This window comes from Puma concolor, chromosome A3 (genome assembly GCF_028749965.1).
Source record: "Puma concolor isolate L17-30 chromosome A3, mPumCon1.1.hap2, whole genome shotgun sequence".
Lineage (NCBI taxonomy): Eukaryota > Metazoa > Chordata > Mammalia > Carnivora > Felidae > Puma > Puma concolor.
Window position 1 is genome coordinate 124,962,904 of NC_141669.1, and position 25,855 is coordinate 124,988,758.

General features: G+C 46.0%; 1 protein-coding gene across 3 annotated transcripts in view; it reads left to right on the plus strand.

Annotated features, from left to right (window-relative positions):
* The first annotated feature begins 10,245 nt into the window (after positions 1-10,245).
* Positions 10,246-25,855, plus strand: part of GDAP1L1 (ganglioside induced differentiation associated protein 1 like 1) — a 40,433-nt gene continuing 24,823 nt past the window's right edge. Inside the window, exon 1 of one of the 3 annotated variants that reach the window (XM_086702275.1) lies at positions 10,246-10,404. Coding sequence is in view for 1 of the 3 variants with exons in the window: in XM_025932024.2 (XP_025787809.1) it covers positions 23,263-23,442 (180 nt within the window). In the remaining 2 variants the exon portion in view is untranslated. Of the gene's footprint in view, positions 10,405-22,912; positions 23,443-25,855 lie in introns of those variants that run through there. The other 2 variants (XM_025932024.2, XR_015249482.1) reach the window with 2 other exon arrangements.

Here is a 25,855-nt window from a genome sequence, read left to right on the forward strand (position 1 = left end):
GCAGAGAAGGGGTGATGTGTGCAACAGTTGCAACCACCCCCCCCCCGCCACCCCCCCCCCCCCACCACCACCACCGGGACTGGTTACACTGAAGCAGCTGTGCCTCTCTCATCACTCGCCATGGCACGGTTCCACGTCTGTATTTCCCTGGGCTTTGTGGAAAATATCGCTTTCCTGTATAAAATTGGCTAGAATTGGTTAGAATTGGTTGTGGCCCAGCACTAGGGTGAGGGTTGTTACCTGAACCAAAATGGGGCCCTTCCACCCCCACCCACTGATCCTTAGGTATAGTCACCTAACTAGAGAGGCTGTGAGAAGTAGTTCAGTCTGTCCAGCTTAACCACAGCCAGACTTTGGAATGCCTGATCCACGTCTAGGAATTGAATCGACAGGTCATTGTACAAGGTTGTTGAGCATAAAGTGTGTAGTGGGCCTTGGGTATAACATTTTAAATTCTCCTTGTTCATACCAAAGGTTTAATAATTGACAGGGGATGAAAAAACTTGCTAACTGTAAAGTTCCAACATCAGGTCTAATGATGCTGATAATAATGGCTCCCCTCTACCATGCAGCAGCTATGTGCATATTCTCTCATTTAATATTCCTGGGATTTTATCCATCTTACAGATGAGGATGCCTGGGACTCAGATCACTTGTTCTAGCTCCCCTTGTCCTGTCACCCAGTGCTAGAAGTAACTGAGTCAGGATTTAATATGTCTCAAAAGCCTGTCTGTATACTGCTGCCCCCTTTTCAACATCTCTTAGGAAAGAAGAAAGGAGAGGGAAATGTGGTGCATTTTTTTCTCAGAAGTTGTGAGGTGAGTTGCATCAAGGCTAAATATGTGGTATTAAGCTATCATACTTGAGGACAAGAACTGTGTCTAGGTCAGTAATGAATCTCCAAAGCCAAACACAATTCCTGAGGTTAGTATGTGCTAAATACAATTTTTGTGAATTCTTCCATCTACCTTAGTTCCATCCATTATGGCATTAAATACTAACAACCAAAAAAGTTTTAAGTGCTTCATGTAAGCATAGCTCCATCATAAAGTCAGATGCTTTCTGAGAATGTGGCTCATTACTCAGGGAGTATTTGGAAGGTGAGAGCCTCTTGGGAATACCAAAGTCTGTTAACTCACACCACTTGCTATGGCCTGAGATCTAAGTCATTACATACAGGCCTGACTCATTGTGTGGTACCTCATGACCGAATGAGAGAAGCTACGAAACATGTGATCGAGGAAACAAAAAGCCAGATATGCCTCCTGTTTTAGCAACACAGGGTCTTTCTAGCCATGGAGAAACCTCTGAGCTTATTTGCAGACTTTATATGTATTTAAGAAATTGACTTGGTATTAATGTAATGCACATAGCAATGTCATTTAATCAGAAAGCTATAGCAGCTATAAAATTCCTTTAGCAGTACTTCTTATTTCATGTATCTTCTAACTGATTGAATAGAGGAGACTTAATTTCATCAAATTATACTGCAAAAACAATCTGTCTACATAGGAAGATAGCTTTCAATTCTAAAAAATAACTTTGGGGGTGCCTGGATGGCTCAGTCTGCTAAGCATCCAACTCTTGATTTTGGCTCAGGTCATGATCTCATGGTCATGATAGCCTGCTTAAGATTCTCCCCCACTCTCTCTTTTTCTCTCTCTGCCTATCCCTGCGTGTGCATGCACTTCCTCTCAAATAAATAAATAAATAAATAAATAAATAAATAAATAAATAAATGACTTTGGAGAAGGCAAGTTCAAAACCTTAAAAAAATTATTTTCTCAACAACGTGGCTGCCATCCTACCAGTTGGTAATCTGGAATCAGGGTCTTAAACATTTTTTTTTAATTGTTTTAATGTTTATTTATTTTAGAGGCAGAGAGAGCACAAGTGGGGGAGGGGCAGAGAGAGAGGGAGACACAGAATCTGAAGCAGGCTCCAGGCTCTGAGCTGTCAGAACAGAGCCCAATGCGGGGCTCGAACCCACGAACCGTGAGGTCATGACCTGAGCTGAAGTCGGACGCTCAGCCGACTGAGCCACCCAGGCGCCCTGGTCTTAAACATTTTAAAGCTCAAATAAGTTTATTTGTTCCTTACCTTGATGTAATTTTTAAGATGACTTTGGAGTAGATGATGGTGATGATAATGATCATATGTATTCTGATTTACAAGGACTGTTTCTTTTTTTTTTTTTTTTTAATTTTTTTTTTCAACATTTATTTATTTTTGGGACAGAGAGAGACAGAGCATGAACGGGGGAGGGGCAGAGAGAGAGGGAGACACAGAATCGGAAACAGGCTCCAGGCTCTGAGCCATCAGCCCAGAGCCCGACGCGGGGCTCGAACTCCCGGACCGCGAGATCGTGACCTGGCTGAAGTCGGACGCTTAACCGACTGCGCCACCCAGGCGCCCCAAGGACTGTTTCATTTAAACTTCATAATCAATTTGCAAAGCAGTTGCTATTTGTTTCCGCATTTTACAGCTGAGGAAACTTAACGATCAGAGCAGTTAGATAATTTGTCCAAGGTTACACAGCTTGTAAGCGGTAGAATTGTGATTCAAATCTAGGCCACCTGACTGTACACCCAACTTACTGATCACTGAGTTACACCACTTTTCTTAGCCTCAACCCATCTCCCCTTTATACACCCTAAGTAGATCGGCATACTTACCTTCACCTAGAAAATACACTGGGCTTGAGGAAATTGGCTGCCCAAGGTCTGGGACTGTGCCAGCTACACTTGACTTGCCTGTCCTTGAACTCACCAGGCACATTTCCCTCTTAAGTGTTTTGTATTTGATGTTCCCTCTGCTTGGAACGTGGTTTACCCATAACTTTTTTCTTCATTCAAGTCTCTGCTCATATTAGTTCCCCAGCAGGACTTTCTTGGCTACCCCAGAATGCCTCTTCATTTGTATCCCTTCAGCTGGCTTTATTTTTCATTATAGCACCTAACACCTCCTGACGATATATATTCATTACCACTCCCCTCACTACAATAGAAGGGACCTGAGAACAGAGACTTTGTCTCTTTTGTTTATCACTACTTTTGTCATTGAATCTAAGATGATCTTTCCCACAGTTTAGCACTCTAAAAATCTGGATATGTCTTATAATTGACAGTTGTGACCTGATAGCATTTGGTTTTTTTCTTAATTATACCTACAAAAGATAGTGAGGGTTTAAAATGACGGTGTCTTAGAGTTGATGAAAATACAGTGTATTCTCAGGGCCCAAACTCTTGCCTGGCACAGAGTTGGCACGCAGTAATTACTGGTCAAGTGAAATCATTGACTGCTCACTATGTGCCAGAAACTATTTAAATATTTTTAATCTCCCCCATCATGCTGTTATGAAATATTTCTGTTACCAAAGCAACTTGGTAGTGGGTAGTAAATATGTGGTGTCATTTTGGAAGTCTGGGAAAGAGAGCTGCATCCTAGTCTCTGCTGTGGGACTGCAGTGTGTACGTTTCCTTGTTTGTCCTCTGTCCCCACTCTTCTTTCACGGACTTTAGTGACTGCCTGCTGCTTGCCCAGTGCTGTGTGTAAGCAGAGGCACAGGGTGCTGCGTGGGCACCCAGAAGGGTTGCCTAGCCTGGTCTGGAGGTGCAGAGGGATGTCTCCAGGCTTCCTGGAGGAAGTTCTGTCTAAACTGGGTTCTGAAAGGCAGGCATTGACCTCGAATGTGAGAAGGGACTGGGATGAGAACGGAGAGCATCCAAGCCAACTCCAGGAGAGAATCGTGTTAAATAGCTTGCATTTTGTCCTTAAGCAAAGAAGTGATGTGCCAATGAGCCACATATATCACTCTGGCAGCCTCTTAGAAAGCAGATGAGGAAGGAGGGGGATGTAAGGCCAGTTTGAAGACATTTGAAATAATGTAAATGAAGGCCAGAACTGGAACAATGGCTAAAGCGGGGAGAAGCATCTAAGGAGCCCTGGCATTTAAAATTAGCGCACTTGGCTGGGTATGCTGGTCAGAGAGCCATCTGGCCTGAGTGAATGAGTGGCCAGTAGGTGGCACCATTCACCAGGGAGGGAGATCCATGAAGTCAGTAAGCTTGGGGAATGGGTGAATTTCGTTTTGGGCATAAGGGGTTTAATGTGCAGATCGAAAGCAGACCCATAACCAAGGGTCTTCATCTTAGAGGCCATATCAAAGGGTTTATTTTCAGAATCGTGGAGACTATGGAAGAGAAGAGAAAGGACCACTTTATTTTAGAATGGTTACTCTGGTTTCAGCCTGAATGTCACAGTGATCCCATCCTGAGTTGGCAGTGATCTAAAGAGCAGGTGGCTATAAGAATGGAGAGCATGTTAGCAGATTGAAAGTTGTATACATTAGGCTTTGGTGAGAGATTAAATGTGAGCAAAAGTGGACAATGAAAAGCTGCTTTCTGGATTGAGCCACTGAATGGGTATTATTGCCTATTTCTAATGTAATCCTACTGAATCCATTTGACGGGGAACAGATGAAAAACGATATTTAGATGGAGGATAATAATAAAAGCTAGTACTTTTACAGTCTGCAAACCCCGTCTGATCCTCCCAACAATCTTACGAGATTACCTTTATCATCTTCATTTTCCAGATGAGGAAACTGAAAGCAAAGTACAGTAACTTGCCTGAGGTCACACAGTTAGTACGTGCTGAGCTAGAATTTGAACCCAGGCAGTCTGGCTAAAAGTCTACTCTCACCACCTGACTGGAGTGAGATGCCTCTACATGAGGAGCTCCCTTTAGTCACACTGAACTTGAGAGATCTTGGGGCAGCCCTGTGGAGACCTGGGTTGGGGTGGAGACAGCCTGGACCTTGTGTTCTGAATTTTGGATCCTGGCAATGTATTACTTAGGCAAAATAACAACCAAAAATGTAAAGAGCCCCTGCTCCAAGGCTGTTGAACTAAGCATTTATTTAGGCGTTCATACTTTACCGCATCTGCCAATTGGCTAGGCAATGGCAGGTTGAGTTTTTTAACTTAAATCTTGATAAGTCTTCAACTTACTCTACATTTGAACTGTTGGATTATGGTTTCCTGGCTCCAAGAATTCTTTCCTTGCCCTGCATGGTCTCTTAACCAATCTTCCCTCTCAGGCATTGATGCATAGCTATAATTTGTCAAAATATTTCTTCATTCTCTGCTTATACTTTCATGAACATCTAGTTCTGCCTGAGAGAAAAAGAAACGGTTTCACTGGAAAGGTGCACCTGTGTCCTGAGAAGCTTTGGATATGAGGTCTGTTTCTGTCTGGGCCCGTCTCTAGAGCCATGCCTTCCCCTTTTCTCTAAGACCGGTCCCTACTCTGACACCACTTTGCTTCCCATCTTGCCCCCGTTCTCAGGAGACTCACTCCATTTTTCCATACGTGCAAACACATACCGTGTCTTCCCCCATCCTTTAAAAAACAAAATCACTGGGAAAAAACCCACAAAACCCAAGCCCACAAAGCCCCCTACTACTCAGATCCCCCCTAAGGCTCCTGTCCTATTCTCCCCCTTAGAACCATAGTCAGTATCCCTACTTCTTCAGTTCTCTCTCTCTTCAGCCCACTGCAGCCCAACTTCCATCCCTACTGAAACACTTTTTGCCAAGGTCATGAGTAACTTTCTTCTTGCCGAAACTAGTGTCTCTTTCTCAGTTTTTAATGTTGCTTGAGTTCTGAACATTGTCTGACACTAGTCATGACCTCCCTCTTAACTCCATTTCCCTTCTAGCTTGTGTGGCCCTGCACCCAGGGCCATGCTCTTAGCTGCTCCTCCTTTGTCCAGCTGCTGGTCCTCAAGGGCCTCGCCCTGCCATCCTTCCCATCTCACATCCTTGTCATCCTGGGATGACGCTGTGACTCTCTTGGAGAGGCTACCAGAAAGCTCACTCTGCAAAAGGGAGTGCTGAACAACCAGGCTTTCTCAGACTGGAGACCAGAGCTTCTCCAGATGCCAGGAGTTCACAGGCAGCCATTCAGAGTGATTTGGTCCCACACATTTTTCATTCTTCTGTGTCCCCCTGTACAGTAGTCGGGTTCCTCGTTTGGCCCCTTAGCAGCATCACATTTTGCCTGCTGCTCCTTGGGTGCGAAACCACACAACTTCGTGTTTCATGCAGTGTCACCTTGCTCAGACTTCCATCCTCCCCCAGTCCTGGGGGGCTTCCCTCCCTTCTGGTTCATACAGAGTTTTGCACAAATATGCAGTATTTTAGAGTTTTCTTCCCTCTCTCTTCTCCTTCCGTCCCCACCCCCCCCCCCCCCCCCCCCCCCCCGCCACACACACACAGAGTATCATCTGGGCAGGAGAAGGGGGCAGCAGATGAGCTTTGTGGTTCAGATGCGTTCCCTCCCCTTTGCTGGTCTCCGCTGCCATGTGGCTGCCCTAGACTTGTCCCTAGGCATTATGGATTCTGGTGGGGCCCACCAAGATGGGGCTGGCCTGATTTCGTTTCTGAGCAAAATCATGGAAAGTGCTAGTGTTTGTAGTCATGAGGTCCTCGTGTGCCGCAGTTCTCACAACTTGTCTCCTGACCTTTCCTCGTCTGCTCTGCACGGCACTGGGACAGGTGTGCACTTCCAAGTCACTCACATGGCACACTGGTGAAGGGGAAGGGAGAACTGCTCTTGTCCACCACATCCTCTCCTGGGGCTACTTGTGTAGCCTGGGTGCCAACCTGGTGTCACGACCCGGCCAGCGTGGGTCTTCTCTGAGCGGCCCATGCTTGCCCCTCGGCTGTGCTCAGAGAATGGGGCACTAGTGTCCTCCAAGGCTGTCTAGATGCTTCTAAGCCCCATGCAAGGGATCTGGCCTTAGAGAAAGGTGGACCAGAACACTTGTATCTGGTTCTTGTCCTCCTCCTCTTTCTCCTGAGCAAGCCTAGAAGGCCTTTTATGGGAACTTCTCTTTAATCTTAGTGTGTCACCTCCACACTGTAACTTCTAGAACGTCTATCCTCTCACCCTCAGTTTGTGCTCTTGATCTATAAAGAGTTTGGAAATTAAAAAACCCTTTTTCCTCCCCACAAAAGCCAGATTTTAAGACTCTTATCTCATTATGGACTCAAGAAAATGGAATTTCAGACTCAAAACCGAGCAATGGCTTCCCAAGCAGCGAAGGCCATTCACTAAATGGCTGGGGGCACTGCAGGCTTACTAGGAATCGTGAATTACCTGCAACAGAAGTACAGGTTTTGACCTCAAGAAAAGTTCTCCTTTAGCTTGATAGATGTGCCCACTTCTTGGATAGCCAAGCACTTTGATTGCCAATCTCACCAGCACTACAGAGAACAGGTAGGGTACTTCTCCAAAGGAAAAGATGGGTTGTTGTTACCCAAAGAAAGGGATCGGGGGCAGGCGGACAGAGAGTATATGTACAGGGAATCTACACAGACAGCCAGAATAAATACCTATGTCATTCTGAACTAAGGAGAAGGGAGCAGGAGCCTGGGACTTCAGAAGAAAGGAATGCGTTTCCCAGAGTGATAAAAAAAAAAGTAGATGTTGGTAATTAGACGTTTGTCCTGCCATGCAGATGGGTCACTCAGATAAAGTTTATCTCTGCTAATAACCCATATTTTGGGAAAGATCCCCAATTTAGATTCTTTTGTATAGTTAAAAGGAGGGGCAAAAGTTTCTCTTGAGCTCACAGGGTCTCTGTTGCCTTCAGCTCACAGTAATCTTCATGTCAAAATGGCCATCTTGGGGCAACCTGCCCTTGGCCCCTGCACCCCTCACCGCACTTCTGTGTCCCGTGTCCTGCTGGTTGTCTCCACATGGATGTTCCACAACGCCTAGTGAAACGAGATGTGTTCAGAATCTAACAGGTTATCTTTCCCGCTGAGCCTAGTCTTCTGGCCTTTCCTGATCCTTTCCCACTGTACTGGATCAAATTGGATCTGATTCACCACCTCCCATCCATCTGGCTCCTAAGTTATTTAATACCCTTTGTACTTTGGAAGTATTTTTAATGCATTTATATATTATTTTTTAATAAGGCGTAATTTTCACAAAAGAAAAATGTACCTCTATAGAAAATTTGGAAAATATAAAGAAGAAAATTGTATGTCCTTCAGCCCCAGCACTTGGGGACGACCACTACGAGCATTTTTGTCATGGGGCTGCAGACTGCCTAAGAGCCGGACCAGCTCTGTTCACACTCTGGCTTCACCACCCCCACCCCTGTGTGTGGCCCTGGACATGCTGCCCAAGCCCCTGTGCTTCCATGTACTTTTCTGAAAAATGGGGATAATGATAGTACCCACTTTAGAAGGCTTGGAGAGAGTTGAGTGAATAATGGGCTAGGACACTGCCTGACTCATAGTACCTCGTAGCTGCTATTATTAATATTACTATTATTTTAAATGTATATATTTTAATTGTTGATAAACTGTATATACAGTTTAATATTCTTCTTTTCATTATCTATTGTAAGCATTTTCCAGGTCACACATATTCCCCAGAAACATGACTTACATGACTGTATAATGGTCCATCACTTGAATACATTCATAATTTCCTCTGTAGTTGACCATTCCTCTATTTTTGGACAGTTGGTGTGTGTATGTTTGCTATAATAAAGAACTCTGATCTGAAAATCCTTGTTTATGTGTGTATGTACATATAAAAATGTTTGCGTTTGTGTCTGTATCTACATCTGACCATAAGCCTGATTATTTTCTTGGAATAGGATTTTGCACCTGAAGAAGGTATGGGCTGTCTAAAGTCTCCAGTAATGTACTTAGAAATTACATAAAGGCAAGGTTATCAACCACTCACACACTCAGGGCCCCCCTCACTACACCCCCTCCAGCATGAGATGAGCTCCTTTAAGTCTGCCCATTGTTGCTGCCATATTCTTCACAAGGCTTTGCTGCATTTCACTGGGATGGTAGGAAATGGAATTTTGCCCCATGTGTTTCTGCATACCTTACTTTTTAGAATGTTAATAAATTGGGGTACCTGGGTGGCTCAGTAAGTTAAGCGTCTGACTTCGGCTCAGGTCATGATCTTGCGGTCCGTGAGTTCAAGCCCCGCGTTGGGCTCTGTGCTGACAGCTCAGAGCCTGGAGCCTGCTTCTGATTCTGTGTCCCTCTCTCGCTTTGCCCCTCCCCCGCTCATGCTTTGTGTGTGTGTGTGTGTGTGTGTGTGTGTCTCTCTCTCTCATGAATAAATAAACATTAAAAATATATATACATAATGTTCATAAATTAACTGAATACTCCCATAAATCCTGGATGGACTATTAACTTGCTTACTGCCCAGTCCATTTTCCTGTGAGTAGAAATACAATCCATGGTGCTGGCAATACTCTTCACTTGTTTCCTTGTTCCTCTGCCCTAAGATGTTTAGCATTTTGGCATCTATCCCTGGTGACAGCACAGGTCCCAGAGCCCTGTAAAAGGTTCTGTGAGAACCTGGCTCAGGTAAGGTACTAGCTTAGGTGGACTGACCCATTTTCTGAACTCTGTATGGCCTTCTCAGCACACTGCAATATATTGCAAATCATTGTACGGTGTTTCAGATTCCAGTTTCCATTCAATGCCTTCTCCCTTGCAGTCACCCCAGTAGTGTTCATTCTAATCAACCCCATGGGAAGAGAGCTAGAGTTTTATTTTGCTAAAATAAAATCAACTGGGGGTGCCTGGGTGGCTGAGTCGGTTGTGTCCAACTTCGGTTCAGGTCATGATCTCACGGTTCATGGGTTTGAGCCCCACGTTGAGCTCTGTGCTGACAGCTCAGAGCCTGGAGTCTGCTTTGGATTCCGTGTCTCCCTCTCTCTCTGCCCCTCCCCCTCTTGCACTCTTTCTCTCAAAAATAAACATTAAAAAATAAATCAACTAATATCTTTAAGAGCTTTATATTTTACAAAATGCATTCACAAATGTGATTGCTTTGAGTCTCAAAACAATTCTGGGAGTTAGGTACATTTATCTCCATTTTACAGATGAGGCCCAGAGAAATGAAGGCACTAGTTGAACTGGTGAGTGACAGGGACAGATCTCAAACCAGCCTCTTCCTAAAAACTGACCTTTGCCTGCAGCAAAGGAGAGCCAGAAGGAGGAAGATGCCCTTGGGGGCAGGAATATGAGCTCTGCTGGAGTGGATTGAAGGGGCCACAAGTAGGAGCACTGGGACAGGGCAGACTTGTTGGGCCCATGGTTATGAGAGCCTGTGGCCAGACCTGCGCCTGTGACTTTGGAGTCTCTGGGACTGCTCCCTGGTATGGACCCTTGGGCAAATACTGCACTCCCTGAGCTTCAGTTTCCCCATTTGCAGGATGAAAATAACTACTCCTCTGCCAACTAGAAGAATTGCTTTGATGATCTGGTGCCGTGGTGCCTATGATGCTGCTGTGGGATCTTCAAAGTGCAGGGCACGAGGAGTCCTTTAAGCCAAGTTTACTTACTCCAGGTGAGGGCAGGTGGGACTCCAATGTGGGTTCCTTTCTTTCTCTCCTTTTTTCCTTTTCGACTTCTTATTTTTACCTTCGTTATTTTATAATGTCCTTGTAAAACGATGCAAGTGATTATGAGATTAAAAAAAAAACTTTTTTTTAATGTTTCACTTAATTTTTGAGATGGGCCGGGGGGAGAGGGGCAGAAAGAGAGGGAGACACAGAAACCGAAGCAGGCTCCGGGCTTTGAGCTATCAGCACAGAGCCCAACGTGGGGCTCAAACCCACGAACCATGAGATCATGGCATGAGCTAAAATCCAACTTAACGGACTGAGCCACCCAGGTGCTCTGATTATGAGATATTTAAAGTAGAAATAGAAAACCCCAGGTACTCCCTCACCATCCCCCCCACCTAGGCCCCTCACCCCTACATCCTGCTCTGCAGAGAGATAGCCAGTTTGTGGTTTAGTGCACCTCCTTCCAGGCTTTAAAACCATATATCCATACATATTTTTATGCATATCTTTATATATATACATATATATGTATATATACTTGTATATATGTGTGTATATATATACATATATACACATATACATACACACACACACTCACTTATTCATACAATTTCGTTCTTTAAATTTAAAAAAAATGTTCTCTACACTGTTCTGCACCTTGCTTTTTTCCCCTATAACAATTTTATCTTGAAGACCTCTATATCAGAGCTGCCTAATTCAGTTGTATGTCTGGGCATTTTGTAGATAGATAGATAGATAGATAGATAGATAGATAGATAGATAGATATTTAACCAATTTCCTACCAATGTTATTTAGATCATTGCTAATTTTTAAAATATTACCAATAGTACTGTATTAACCATTAGTGCCATTAACCATTGTTACCATGAGTGCTTGATGGACAAGTTTGTGCCCCTGTAAATATATTTTGAAGGGTTATCCTTGTGATACACATTTTAATACCTGATAGGTATGTTAAACTGCCAGATTCCACTCCCACCGGTGGTGTTTGGGGTGTCCTTTTGTCTTCAGTGGCTCTGTTGGGGGAGAGGGTGATTTTGTACCCCTTCAGGGGACATTTGACAGTCATTGGAGACATTCTTTGTTGTCACAGTCTGGGAGGTAGTGCTGGATGCTACTGGTGTCTAGGGGACTGAGGCATCCAAGGATAAACAGGACAGCTCCCACTGCAAAGAATTATGTCAGTAGTGCTGAGGTTAAAATACCCTGGCCGGGGCGCCTGGGTGGCGCAGTCGGTTAAGCGTCCGACTTCAGCCAGGTCACGATCTCGCGGTCCGTGAGTTCGAGCCCTGCGTCGGGCTCTGGGCTGATGGCTCAGAGCCTGGAGCCTGCTTCCGATTCTGTGTCTCCCTCTCTCTCTGCCCCTCCCCCGTTCATGCTCTGTCTCTCTCTCTGTCCCAAAAATAAATAAACGTTGAAAAAAAAATTAAAAAAAAAAAAATACCCTGGCCTACACCTGTGCCAGTGCCGGATATTACCGGTTTTTTAAGCTGGCTATTTCTGATAGTTTGAAAAAATGATACCTTATTTTGTTTTGTACCTCTTAAAGAGAATGGAGTTATATTTACTGCTTATGTTATATATTATTTGAATTTGTTATGACGAATGTATATTAACTTTGTAATTTTCTAGTAAAGCCACCGAAGATTTTTTAAGCAACACCCCTTTGATTATTACTATGCAATCTGTCCTTAAGATTTTGTCATGTAGGGGCACCTGGGTGGCTCAGTTGGTTAAATGTCCAACTCTTGATTTCAGTTCAGGTCATGATCTCACGGTTTGCGAGTTCGAGCCCCGTGTCAGGCTCTGCGCTGACGTGCAGAGCCTGCTTGGGATTCTCTCTATCCCTCTCTCTCTGCCCCTTCCCTTCTCCCTCATGCTCTCTCTTTATCAATAAACATTTAAAAAAAAAAAAAAAGAGTCATGTAAGTGCCTGTTTGTCTTTCCCTGAGAAGGTGTAGAAAGAATCCCTCAGTGTAGGCCTTGAGAACTTGTCAATGCTCACATCCTCTGGCCTTCAGAATTTCTCTACTGCACTTCCAAGGCACCTTCTCCCCATGAACACCCAGACCCAGGAGCCAAGTCCAAGAATTATATTAGCCCAGACATATTCTTTATCACAGACCAGGGCCCCAAAATGAAATGTATTCTGCAGCTGACTTCAGGACACCTAGAATACCCACCATGGACTCATCTGCCCAAATGCCAGGAGAAAAAAACAACAACAATAAAAAATCCTCATGCTTATTTCTCAGCTGTGAAACCTGAGATCCATTCACCCTGTGAATTGTCCAGCCTGTCACAGCTGAGCCAAGCCCGTGGTGCTTCTGCAGAGCCTGAAGCTGCTGGCATAGGTTCTGATGCAGCATGAATGCTTTCACCTTCCCTCTGCTGGGTCCTATCAAATGGAAAAGGAGTGGAGCCCAGTCCTAAGTGCTGCTCAGCATGTCAAGGACTCCTGGAGAAGTGCCTACACCTTTCACTTAGCTCAGAGAAGCCGGAGCCATCCTGGAGGAAGTGTGCATGGACAACCTCTCAATAATCCCGGATACTCCCAAGAAAGTGTCCCACGTGGCAGAAATGGCACAGACTTGCCTGCAGCGTTTGAAGATCACCCAATAGCAGACTTTCAAAGTGGGAAGATCGCTCCTGGCCTAGTGCCAGGTCCAGGACTTCTGCCAGAAGTTCTGTGCCTTTGATCTGCAACCTGTTATGGTTATCCAGTAAGCAAACGCATATGCGGAGGCTGCCTGGTCTGATGGCTCTCTCTACTCTGAAAGCCACACAAGTCATGTCAGTGAAATGAAGCATCCAACCTGTGAGGCCAAGAATGCCTGGGACACCCCTGCATTGCTATCTTCATGAGAGAAAACATTTAGAGGTTCAACATGGGAAGGGAGGGGAGTGATCTATGAGAAAGAACACCCATCTGCAAATCAGGGGCTGAGTTCTGCTCTTATCTCATGTACCCTGGGACAGATAACTGTTTTTCTCTAAGGGCCTCAGCTTCCTTGTTAAGTGGTTATTGGAAGCATTCACTCTGTATTTCAATGTGCAATTTTCTCAAATAATAACATTGCCAACTAGATAAAGCTGGCTAAAATAAAGGAGAGATCTAAAATAGAGTTTAAAACCAGTCCAATATCTGCTGGTTGGTTTTTCTCATTCAAAAGTAATAGATGTTCAGAACAGAAAAAACAAAACAGAACAAAACAAAACCAAAAACCAAGATATGGCCAAGCACAAAGTAGTTCATAGAGAACATTGCCCTGGAGATCATGGTGTTGGCATCTTTCTGGGATCCTTCCAGATAAGAGGTTCTTAACTTGGATTGTTTGGATGGGCTTTGTGGGAAGAGAGCCCCTGAATGATTCAACAACCCCCTTTTGTGGTCCATTTAGGATATTTGAGTTGTTTTGCCATTACAAAGAATGCCATGCACATACAAGCTGGATGAAAAAGAATTAGCACTTAATTGAGAAAGCAAGCAGAAAAAATGGACAATGTGAACACCTGACAAAGGTGCTTTAAAGGGCACAAAAGGATGCCAAATTGTCCCACAGTGCACAGAAATGACCAATAAGAGACAAATAGATCAATGCTCACTTTAAGCCATTTACGTTTAAGTTAACACATACTTACTGGACAGGTGCTGCTGTATCTGTGCCAGGTGCTGTGGACTCTACAGGCAGCCCAGCCACTGACCTCACAGCTTTCAAACTGGTGGAGACCGACACGGAAATTATTTCATGCAGAAACCGTCATTTGTGTTTAAGCAAACTACCTTCATGCATGATTGGCACAGTAAAACCCTGAATCATTTTGTTCCCCAAGCTCTTCCTGACCCAGCCTCCCAGTCTCTGAGGGCCTGCGTGTTTCATGTTTCAGCCTTGAGGAGAGTTCTCCTTCCAGCTCACATCCAATCCAGAGGTTCCCTCCAGGTGCCCCTGAATGGAGGCCATTCAACATTTATTTGTCCTCTTCCGAGAACAGGAAGTTTACTACCCTGGATTTGAACTCTACTCGTTTGAAACTTTTCCCTCTATTGAACTACACCCTCCCTCCCTGTAGGCTCCTCTGATTGGTCCCAGAACCTCACAAAACAAGTCTGCCTTTATCTCCAACCTGCAGGTCTAAAGAGCTTTTAGATCTTCGGGGGAGGCACCCAATCCCATGGTCTGCCCCCAAGATGGTACCCAGCATCTGTGATGTCCTTCCCTAGCAGAATAGGCCTGCAAGTCCCCTGTTGATTCATCAAACCATGCGCATGCCCAGACTAAACAAAGTATCCATGAACAGATGGTCACGGCATGGGGGCAGCAAGGCCCAGACCTTTGAGGACAGATTATGCTAGTGACACTAGAAAACTTCCTGCAGCTTCAGGAGGGTGGATGGGGACAGAGAGAAGATGAGCCAGCCCTGATTGGAGGACCTAATTGGCGGTCCTCCCAAAAAGAGCCTGTGTGCCTGGAACAGTGCCTCCCACACTAATGTGTGTGCTAATCTCCTGGGGGTTTAATTCAGCAGGTCTGGCGTAGAACCTGAGATTCTGCATTTTTTCCAGGCTCCCAGAGGTATGCTGATACTTCAGGGGATACTTTGAGAAGCAGAGCCCTAGGGCAGTGGTATCATAATACCCTGGAGGAGCTTTAAAAATACAGAAAGTTTGGCCTACCCCAAATTGACTGATTCAGTCTTCTGGTCCATTTATTGACAAGGTCTCAACCTAGACTGCACATTAGAATCATGTGAAGAGTTTTTAAAATGTTGATTCTCAGGGTAGAGACTCACTTGTCTTTCTCTCTCTCTCTCTCCCTCTCTCTCTCTCCCTCTCCCTCTCTCCCTCTCCCTCTCCCTCTCCCTCTCCCTCTCTCTCTCTCTCTCTCTCTCTCTCTCTCTCTCTCTCTCTGTCTCTTGCTGCTTTAGTTTGAAAACCTGACCGGCCTGATTTGTTGTGGGAGCAGAGGTTCCCAGCCCTAGCTGCACATCACCTGGGAGAATAATAAAATGTCAGTGTCAGGTCACCTCCCTGCAGACCCACTGAATCAGAATTTCTAGGGGTTAGAGCCAAGAGATGAGCATTCCACAAAGCTCCCTAGATGATTCTGAGGCGAAGCCCCTGGTGTGGAGTCTGAGGGAAGAATATTCTGGGATTCCTGATACAGATACAGGTTACCACATGCTCCCCTGAACATTCAGGGACTTGAGTGTTTAACAAGTGCCATGGATGACTTTTGAAATGGCAACTTTGGGAAACACTGGGGTAGAGGAAAGATCCCTGGATCAGAGTCAGAAAGACCGTGCTCCTGGTTCGAGACTTCTCACAGGTCACAGGCTCATTTCCTCATCTGTAGAATGGAGGTGATGGTAATTGCATGGGGCAGAGATGGATAACTACCCCAGAGGTCTACATACGCAGTCTATAGGACAGTTTGTGTTGAAAACTGGCTGTCACAGGCTGTCACAGAGACTACATTTCCCAGCTCCCCTTTACATTTAGGTGAGGTGGCCACATGACTGAGTTCTGGCCAATGGAACAAGGGCATAAGTGAGGAGGGCTGCTACCCATAAAAACCTCCCACAATGTCCTCTGCTCTCTCTCTCCACTGTCTGCCCATTGGATATTAAATGCCCACTGGATAGCAATGCCTGGGTGATCTTGGAAGCCACATGGGAGGGTTAACAGAACTCTCTGCCCTTCTCCTAACTTGCTGCTAATTGGACCTCATGTGAGTGAAAAATAAACTAGTGTGTAAAGTCACTGTGATTTGGCAATCTATCTCTTAGAGTAGCTAGTGATTTGTTAACTAACATACTGCCCCTAGGATTGTGGCAAAAATGATCTCCTGCAGAGGCTGCAAACTGACAATGCGAGGGCTTGATCTAACCCACAAATATGTTTTGTTATTTCTGTGCCAGCCAGTGTTTTTGTTTTTGTTTTTTTCTCAACCATTTTAAAAGGAGAGATTTCATGTGATCATCTGGATCTCCAGGTTCCTGAAAACCTGTGATAGCTGGCAGCTATGTTGCAATCCACCGTGGGAGTAATTGGCTGGAACAAGGAGCAGCTGTGCACCAGGTGGAGCATGTGCCCTCCCAGCCCGCCATGTCTCCGCCACACCCTTAGGGCATTACTGGGACCCTGGTAGCTTCCTGAGTCAGCAGGCCCTGTTGTAATAGATGCAGATATTAGATGCATTCGCTGTTAGGATTTTTTTTTTTTAAGAAAAAAATCTGTGTATTTATTTTGAGAGAGAGGGAGAGAGAGCATGTGCGCTTGAGTGGGGGAGGGGCGGAGAGAGAATCCCAAGTAGGCTCGGCACTGTCAGCCAAGGGCCCACCTCAGGGCTTGATCCCATGAACCGTGAGATCATGACCTGAGCCAAAATCAAGAGTCGATGCTTAACCGACTGAGCCACCCAGGCGCCCCCCACTGTTGGGATTTTTCACAGCACATTTCTTCAGGTGACTTCTAACTCCCAGGAAAACCATCCTGCCCAAAACTTGGAAGCAAAATCTCCTGAGGGATCTTTACAGGCTGAAAGGATGTGCTCCACCCCCATCCCACCCCACTCCGCCCATAGCCAGGGCCCTTTCAGCATCTGCTATATATGGAGGCAGTGGTGTGTGGAGAAAAGGGCTCAGGTATATCTGGGGATAGATCACACAGACCTGCATCCTGACCCCAGCTCTGCTTCATCCTAGATGGTGACTGGGGTCAGGCAGTTCGTGTTTCCTGAACCTCTGTGATCCCATCTGTCAGGTGTGGACATTAGAACTCTTCTCATAGGATTTCTGTAAAGCGTCCGGTGAAAGGACACTTAGACCATGTTAATTCCTTCTCCTTTCCCAGGCCTGGCTTGCCCCCGGGAGTGAGGGAGAAATCAAGCAGTATCTTTGGAAACAAACAAACAAAAAAAAAACCCCAAACCAACTTCAAATTATTTTTAAAAGATATAAATAAAGTACTTCTATTGTAGCTGTATTAGTCTGCTCGGGCTGCCACCAATTAGGTGGCTTAAACAATAGAAGTGTACTTTCTCACAGTTCTGGAAGCTGGAGTCCAAGATCAAGGTCCCTGTAGAGTTGGATTCTACCTCTCTTCTGGCTTATAGACAGCCCCCTTCTCACCATGTCCTCACAGGGCCTTCCCTTGGTGCTTGCTTGAGGAGATTGTGATCCCTGGTGTCTCTTGCTTTTGTAAAGGATTGGAGCCCTACCCCTATGACCTCCTTTAGCCTTAATAAGCCCCTTCATCACCAAATACAGTTACATGGGGGTTTTGTGGGGGGACAATTCAGTCCATAATAGAAGGAAGACTGGAAGATCCAACAAAGAAAAAAAGAAGCACGCATGATCTCCTGTTGCCCGTCTCCACTCACTGTGATGTAAACCACTTTTACTGACTATCCTTCTATAATTTATATACTTTAAAATTTAATTGTATGTATTTTTTGGCAACCTGCTTTTTCTTCTTTTTGTGTTTTAAATATTATAGTAAGCTAAACTAAATAGAGTTTTTAGAGTAGCTTATATAATTATAACCTGTTTTTAATTGTAACCTTTAAGTTGTAACCTTCCTCATTTGGTAGATATAAATTATTCCATGGTATGAACATACTCTAAGTTATCTAATTCCCTATTGTGTGGACACTTAGAACTCCATTTTCTATGGACTTGGATGTTAGCTCTTGACCTGGGCTAATAACTTCATTCACCTGAGCATCAATGTCCCCATCTGTATTATCAAGATAGTAACGATACCACCTCAACTGAGATAATGACTAAAAAGTGTTTAGCACAGTGTCTGGCACATGGAAAACCCTCAAAGCTGTTACTATAATAACATACATATTATAATACCAGTGGTAGACCCAAGTGAAAAAGTTCCGTCAGGCTCTCCATCTCGCTGTGCACTGAGTTCACATTCAATGGCAACCCCTTGATGGCTGAGTCCATCCCTAGTTCTCACGGAAGAAGGGCAGAAGCAATCCCATCACTGACAAGGAACAGCTAGTCTCCAGTGTGAATTCATGCACTGGACTGTCAGTATATGTATTTCAGGGTTCTTCAGATTCCCGGCACCCAAACTGAATGTTACTTTCCTGATTCAAACTCTCCAGTGACACCCCAGTGCCCTTAGCATGATGTGATAACTCCTAAATGTGGCTTACCAGGCCTGGCATGACTACTGAGCCTCAACTGTGACCCCTGTCTCCAGCCAGATGAACAGCCACGGGTCCCTGGAACACCCCACCCTCTCTCTCACCTCTGGGCTTTGTCCCTGCTCTTCTCTCTGCCTGGAACACGCATCCCTTTCCCCATCTTCTTGTATCTGGCTAATTCCTCCTCATTCTTAAATTCTGTACTTAGACGTCCTGAGTAGATGCTGATAGTGACCTATCTGTGTCCCCTACTTTCACCATTTCTGTGCATACCAGCTGACCCCCAGGTGGCAGCACCCACATTTATGGTCTGAGGGCTTTTCGTAGACACGGGAACCCACTCTGCTGACTGCGGGGCAGGCCTGAAGTGCTGGGGAATCAACACTCCCTGCAAGGAACAGCCTTCTAACAACGGATTGGCAGGACTCGGTGCGTAAATACCCTGGCTCTCTTCCTCCTCGGGAGGGGCTTTACACCAGCCTCAGAATTTCGCTGCGGGATTAAGTTCCAGGCGCCCATGGTGCTAACTTGCTTGAACATATACCTTCCAAGGCTGCCTTTCTTGTCTGTGTCATCCTGCCATTGCCCTCCCAGAGTTTCCTTCTCCCAAATTAACTGGTTGTCCTTGCATTCTTGTCTCAGGATCTGCTTCAGAGAAACCCATACTGAGAGCCATGGCTCCTGAGAGCCTTTCTTGGCAAGTGGGACAAGCAGATGTCCCTCCCTGACTCTACCACAGCCCCAGTCCTTACCTTAGCACAGCACTCGTCACATTGTGGTATAATTGCCCGGGTCCCCACAGAAACACAGACAATTCACTGGGACAAGTTAAAATGGATGGGAAACATTTGAAAAGATGGTCAACTTCACTTATGACTTAATGAAACTCAAAGAAAGAATGCCAGCCGATAAATACACATAGAAGGGCAAAGTAGAAAATATTTTTACAGCCTCTCATAACTGATTCAGCCAAGGACCATCAATGGAGGAGAAACCGGATACCCATAAGGTCCTGATGAGAAGAGGCAAAATGGGCATTTAAACATGGAGAGGGGTGGTCACCACCTCAAATCCAACTTAGCGTCATTAATAGCAGGACAACAAGACATCGTGGAGCTCCTGACACAAGGCAAAATGAAGCGCATGGCACCACCCACGAAGGAATGATTAAATGTTTGCCCCAAAATGCTTCACCCGAATCTAGTCTTCCCTTTAGACCCAAGTACTAGTTTATAGGAAATACAAGGGAGAGTATGACAAGTTAAAGGGCAGAACAGTGACCAATCAGACCCCCAAGTGGAACATTCTACAGGACACCTGGCCTAGTCTCTCTGTGAGTTAACACCATGGAGAAAAAAAAATAAAAAGAAACAAGAATCATTCTCCAAAAAGAGACTTGAGAAGTAACAACAGAATTCATGGCATGGTCCTTGACTGGATCCTGGTTCAAACAAACTATGAAGATCATTCTGGTACAACTGGAGAAATATGAGTATGAACTAGATATCAGGGCCTTATTGTGAATTTTTTTAATGTGAAAAATGTGTTGTTTATGTGAGAAAATGACCTATGCTAGATATAAAGTATGTAATACTGAAGTATTTCACCAATAAAGTATCATGATGCCTATAATTTGTTTCAAAATACTTCAAACCCTCCTCCCTTAATTAAACAAACATGGCAAGCTTTAACCAATGATTATATTCAGGTGATGGATATATGGGTGTTCATTGAGCTGTCTTGTTTGCTATGTCATATGTTTGAAAATTTTTTATAATAAAAACTCAAAAAGGAAAAGCAAATAAAAACTGTGATACACCATTTTTTTACCCAGAGATTCAAAAAGAAACAAAAAAGTTTAACAGTACGCTGGGTTGGAAAAGTGCAGGGAAATGGCCCTTTTGTGGATTCTTAGTGGGGAGTGTAATATGGAATAGCCTCTTCCGAGGGAACTTTGACAGAGGCAAATTCTTTTTTTTTAATTTTTTATTGTTTTTTTTTAATGTTTATTTATTTTTGACAGAGAGAGCATGAGTGGGGAAGGGGCAGAGAGAGAGGGAGACACAGAATTTGGAGCAGGCTCCAGGCTCTGAGCTGTCAGCACAGAGCCCAACATGGGACTCGAACCCAGACCGTGAGATCATGACCCGAGCCGAAGTCAGACACTTAACCAACTGAGCCACCCAGGCGCCCTAAGAGACAAATTCTTTGGTCTAGCAATTCCACTTATTGGAATTTGTTGTATAAATTATACTCAAACATGTGCACATATCTGTATGAATAAGGATTTTTACTGCAGCATTGTTTTGTGTGTGTGTGGTTTTTATGTGTGTGTGTTTTGTAAGTTGGCTTTACCCCCAGCGCAGAGGCCAACTCAGGGCTTGAACTCTAGACCCTAAAGTCAGACCTGAGCTGAAACCAAGAGTCAGAGGCTTAACTGACTGAGCCACCCAGGTGTCCCTGCAACATTGTTTTTATAACAAAAGATTAGAAACAGCACATGTGGCATAGGAGTTGTTACATTTATTATGGCGCATTCATACAATGCAGACTGTTAGTATGGGCTAGATCTGTGTTGATAGGAAACTCCAGATATATTGCTAAGTGAAATATGCAAAGAGCAGGTCAGTGTCTGTCTTATTTTTCACTGCATTTCTGGTACCACTGAAGTGACTAGCACACAATGGGTGCACAATGAATATTTGTTGAGGGAAGGAATACACATTTGAGGTGTAACTGCTGTGGCATGGACACCTGTATGCATTCAGGTTGAAGACCCAGATAGGGACTGTGGGGCATCCCAGTAGGGTGCGGGGTCATGGCTCTGGTGGTATAAGAATTCACCCAAGGCAGAACAAAAGAGATAAAAGTTTATTGAATACACTGCAAGGCAGCACTTGTGAGACAGCAAAGGGGAGACTGCTGAGAGGTGGTGGCGAGGGGCTAAAGTTATAGGGTAGAGTAAAAGAGTTATGGGGATGTATGCAATTGTCCTTTTTGGGTAATCTTAGGAACTGTGCCTGGTTGCAATTGGTCTCTTAGGGCCTATGGCTATTTCACGGTGGCTTGTTTAATGAACCTGTTTGCATCAGCTCGGTGGTCACTCTTTTTGTGACCCTTTTGCCTCGCTCTACATTCCATTGCTCTAGTCTGTTGCCTAAAAGCAGCCTCTACATGGACCAGATTTTTCACCTTGATGGAATATCTAAGGTCTTACTTCCCTGAATTCAGACATTTGAATTTTCCCTCAAGACACACCATATCCTTCTTTGTAAAACCAAATCATGAGCAACAATATACTTGGAGGAAAAAGAAGGAATAAAAATTTCCTGAAAGGGTGACAAAGAAGTTGCCGAACCAGGGAGGCTAATGTGGCAACTGGGAGTTAATAGAAAATGTAGCTCCAAGCCTCCTGGCAGCCAAAGCAAAAAAGGGAAACCCATGGACCACAGAACTTTTGTTGTCTGGTAGAAGGAAGGACACTGATTCCTCAAGAGCCATGCTCATCAATCTGAAAGGAAGATGTGCTAAGGAGTCCTTGCTTGATAGCATCACATGAGGGAGGGAGGGAAAATTGAGAAGCCTATCTCCCTGGTGCATCTATTTGTTCAATGGTAAATAAATTAAAACAATATTTATATCAAGGGAAGCACGGGTGTATTAGGGAACTTTCTATGGAACTCCCATGAATATTAAGCATAAACTAAGTGACAGCAGGGCATTACAGGCTTTCTTGGGCTCCTGTAGTTGTGCCTCAGTCTCCTGGGTGAAGATGTGACCTTGGACCAATGACTTGACATTTCTGAGCCTGGCCTTCCTCCTCTAGTAAAAATGATTATTGTGCAGATGAATGAGATGATGCGTACAAAGTGCTTGGGTTGATAACAAGCTTGCTGTGCTGTTGTTTATATCATCATCGTAGTATCATGACCTTATCACTAAGAGCATATACTCTGGAGCCAGACAGGCTGGGTTCGAATCTCGGCTCCACCGCTTACTAGTTAGGGGACCTTGGGCAAGGTCACTTAGCTTCTCTGTGCCTCAGTTTCCTCTTCTGTAAAATGAGGCTCATAGGATTATTGTGAGGACTCAGTGAGTTGATGGTTGTAAAGCCTGGGCACACGGCAAGTGCTATGTAAGCGTTTGCTCTATATTTCATAGTTTGTTCCCCTCTGCCCTTAGAGATCCTTCAGGAGAAATGCTAGGAAACAACAGCTCCAAAGAGAGAAAAGCTATTTCCAGACACTGATTTATACAAGGAATGGGTCTCTATAACACCAGGTGTCCTAAGAGGTATTTGCTTTTGGAAGACTGAGAGTCAGAATGCGTTAACAATGGTGGAGTCTTGGCAGGTGGCTGGCCAGATATGAGCTATTTGGGGGACATGGCCCATTCTCCTGTGGCTCCTCCACCCCTTCCACGGAGCCTGACGGAGGGGACTGGCAGCTTTTCTAGCAGGGGCCAGGGGCGTCCCTAGGGGAGGAGGAGGGAAGGAGATCCCGGGATCCCCCGCGCCCCTCCCCCACTTGCCCAGCGAGTAATGACATTCACGGAGAGGGGAGGGAGGGAGCGAAGCAGAGGGGCAGGCTCGGCGAGGCCATGTGATGCTGGGCGAGAGAGAGCCGCCGCCGCGGAGCCTCCTTCTTTCCTCCCTCTGATTCCGGGCTGTCATGGCGACCCCCAACAACCTGACCCCCACCAACTGCAGCTGGTGGCCCATCTCGGCGCTGGAGAGCGATGCGGCCAAGCCGGTGGAGGCCCCCGACGCGCCCGAGGCGGCCAGCCCCGCCCATTGGCCCAAGGAGAGCCTGGTTCTGTACCACTGGACCCAGTCCTTCAGCTCTCAGAAGGTAGAGCCCAAGGGAGCAGGGGAGCCGGATGCACCCAGTAGCGAGGAGGCTTGGGGGAGGGGATTCAGGAGGAGGAAGGGGTCCGAGGACCTGGTGAGAGGCTGGAGGGTGGGATGTGGGGGTTCGGGGACCCGGAGGATGGAGGATGCTGGGCCGCTCTCCAGGGAGGTGACTGGCGCTGTCTTGGGCCCCAGGAGCACCGTCCCCAATTCTGGGAACATCCATTCTGCCTCTTTCCCTCCCAGAAAGACCTGGTCTGTTGGAGGGCTGAGAAGAGAGACAAAGACAAGGGGAAGGGAATGGGCACTGCTGGGAAGGCGGCCTGTTGGAGGGGGCGGCTGCTGCGGGAAGGGAGGAGGAGCGCTTCCTGGGATCCAGCCTCCAGCCCCGGTAGCCCGGTTGTGGGCCTCCCTCCACGCTGCTGTCCTGGATACGACAGGCCCTCCAGATCACAGCTTCTGCCCAGCTGGGAGCCTTCCTCTGGCTGGGGCTTGAAGGGTCTGTCCCTGGTCCTCTCCCGCACCCCCACTTATCTTGAGCTGAGAAAGGAGTTAACCCATCTCCTGAGGCAAGCTCAGTTCGGCCCCTAAAATCTGTTTTGCTCTTAAAGACAGAGAGGGCCCCTCAGCGCCTTCGCAGACCCAGTTGAGCTGGGTCGCAGTTGGGAATCCAGCCTGATGCTGAGTTATCAGGGTTCCCGCTTCCTGGGGGCGAGGGCCAGGCACAGCGCCTGTGACAGGGGCGCCTCTAGGGGCGCAATCTCCCACCCTAGGCGGCTGTCCGTCAGTGGGGCACGAATTCAGCACCATGGCCAGGGCCCAACAACGTGTGCTGCTGGGTTCCAAGTGGCACCCATTGTCAGACCCTGGGATTCCTCTTCTCCCTGGGAGATCCTTTTGTTCCATTCACTCATTTTCCAGATAGAGAAACAGGTTCCGTAAGGAGAAAGGGACTTGGAGCCAAAAGACTTGGGTTTGAGTCTTGGTCCAGGCTCAGTTCATCATCTGGAAAATGAGGTAACAATAATTATAATAATAGCAGCTACTTCTAATTCCCAGCCCTTCTCAGAGTTGCTGAGAGAGTTGTTGAAAAGGCAGTATAACTTCGTGTTCTAGACTGGCAGTACTCAAACTTGAGCATACATTGGAATCACTGCATGGTCCTGGTTAAAACACAGACTGCTGGGTCCCACCCCAGATGTTCTGATTCAGCAAGTCTAGAGTGGGGCTCAAGATGCTGCATATGTCCAGCCAGCTACCAGTGATGCTGATAAAGCTGGTCCACTGATCCCCCTTTGAGTAGCTCCAGTTTAGAGTATAGACTGAGGCCAGACAGTCTCCAGTGGAAGAGCCATCCTCCCCAGTAATTCATTGTAAAACTTTAGACAGGTCGCCTTGCCACTCCAAAGCCTCAGTTTTATAATCTGTAAAATGGAGCTAATGGCAGTACCTTTCTCAGAGGGCTATTTTGAGGGTGAAATAAGGTGACACAAAAGAAGTGCTGATGGCAGTGCCTGGCACAGGGTCAAGTTTCTGATAATTATAGGTGTGATATCACCACAGTGCTAGGTGAAGGAGGGGTCAAGTTAACCAGGGCCACTCTGGGACTCATCCGTAAATTTTACAAATGCCTGCTGAAAACCTACTGCATGCCAGGCTCCGTGCAAGTAGCTGGGAGTTTGGAGATGTATTGGACTGACGTCTAGATTTCAGAATACCTTCCTATCCAGAACCTCAGGATCCAGACCCCAGTGATTGGGACTGGACAGGGGACAGAGGGATGGTACCTTCCATTACCATTCCCAAAGGGAGCTTCCTGCTCCTCCCCTTGCCCCCATGGAAGATTTCCTATTCAGCCTGCACTCAGGGCTCAGGTAGCCCCTTATTCAGGCATGGGACTGCTCACTGCAACCTCATTTGTGACCAGGCCAGCCTGGGAATCCTCCTGCCTCCCCGTCCATGGACTTCCCGTTGCCTAGGGGCCTGTGGTGGGTTCTAGAGACAGTGTATCCTGGTGGAAAGGGCATGGGCTCTGCAGTCAGATGGTCTTGGATTCCATTCTCATCTTGAGTGCTTACTGGCTGTTTGACCTTGGACAAGTCACTTAACCCCTCTGTGCCTCAATATCCTCATCTGGCAAAAGGGACTTTTGCATCCAACCCTGCCGAATTCCTGAGGGTTTGAGAGGACATGGACATATGTTAAGTGTCTGGCACATAGTAGGAGTTTAGCAGGTGAGTTTCCTTCCTTTCAGTCCCAAAGGGCCCTGCCTGCATTCGGGGAGCAGTTCCCCTTTGTGGAGCATCTGAGAAGCCTGTCCTTAATGGTACATGAATAGCAGAAAATAGCCTACCCCCAAGAATGGCAGTGGCTCCATGGGACATCTGGGGACTATTCCAGAGCTAGAGGGCAGT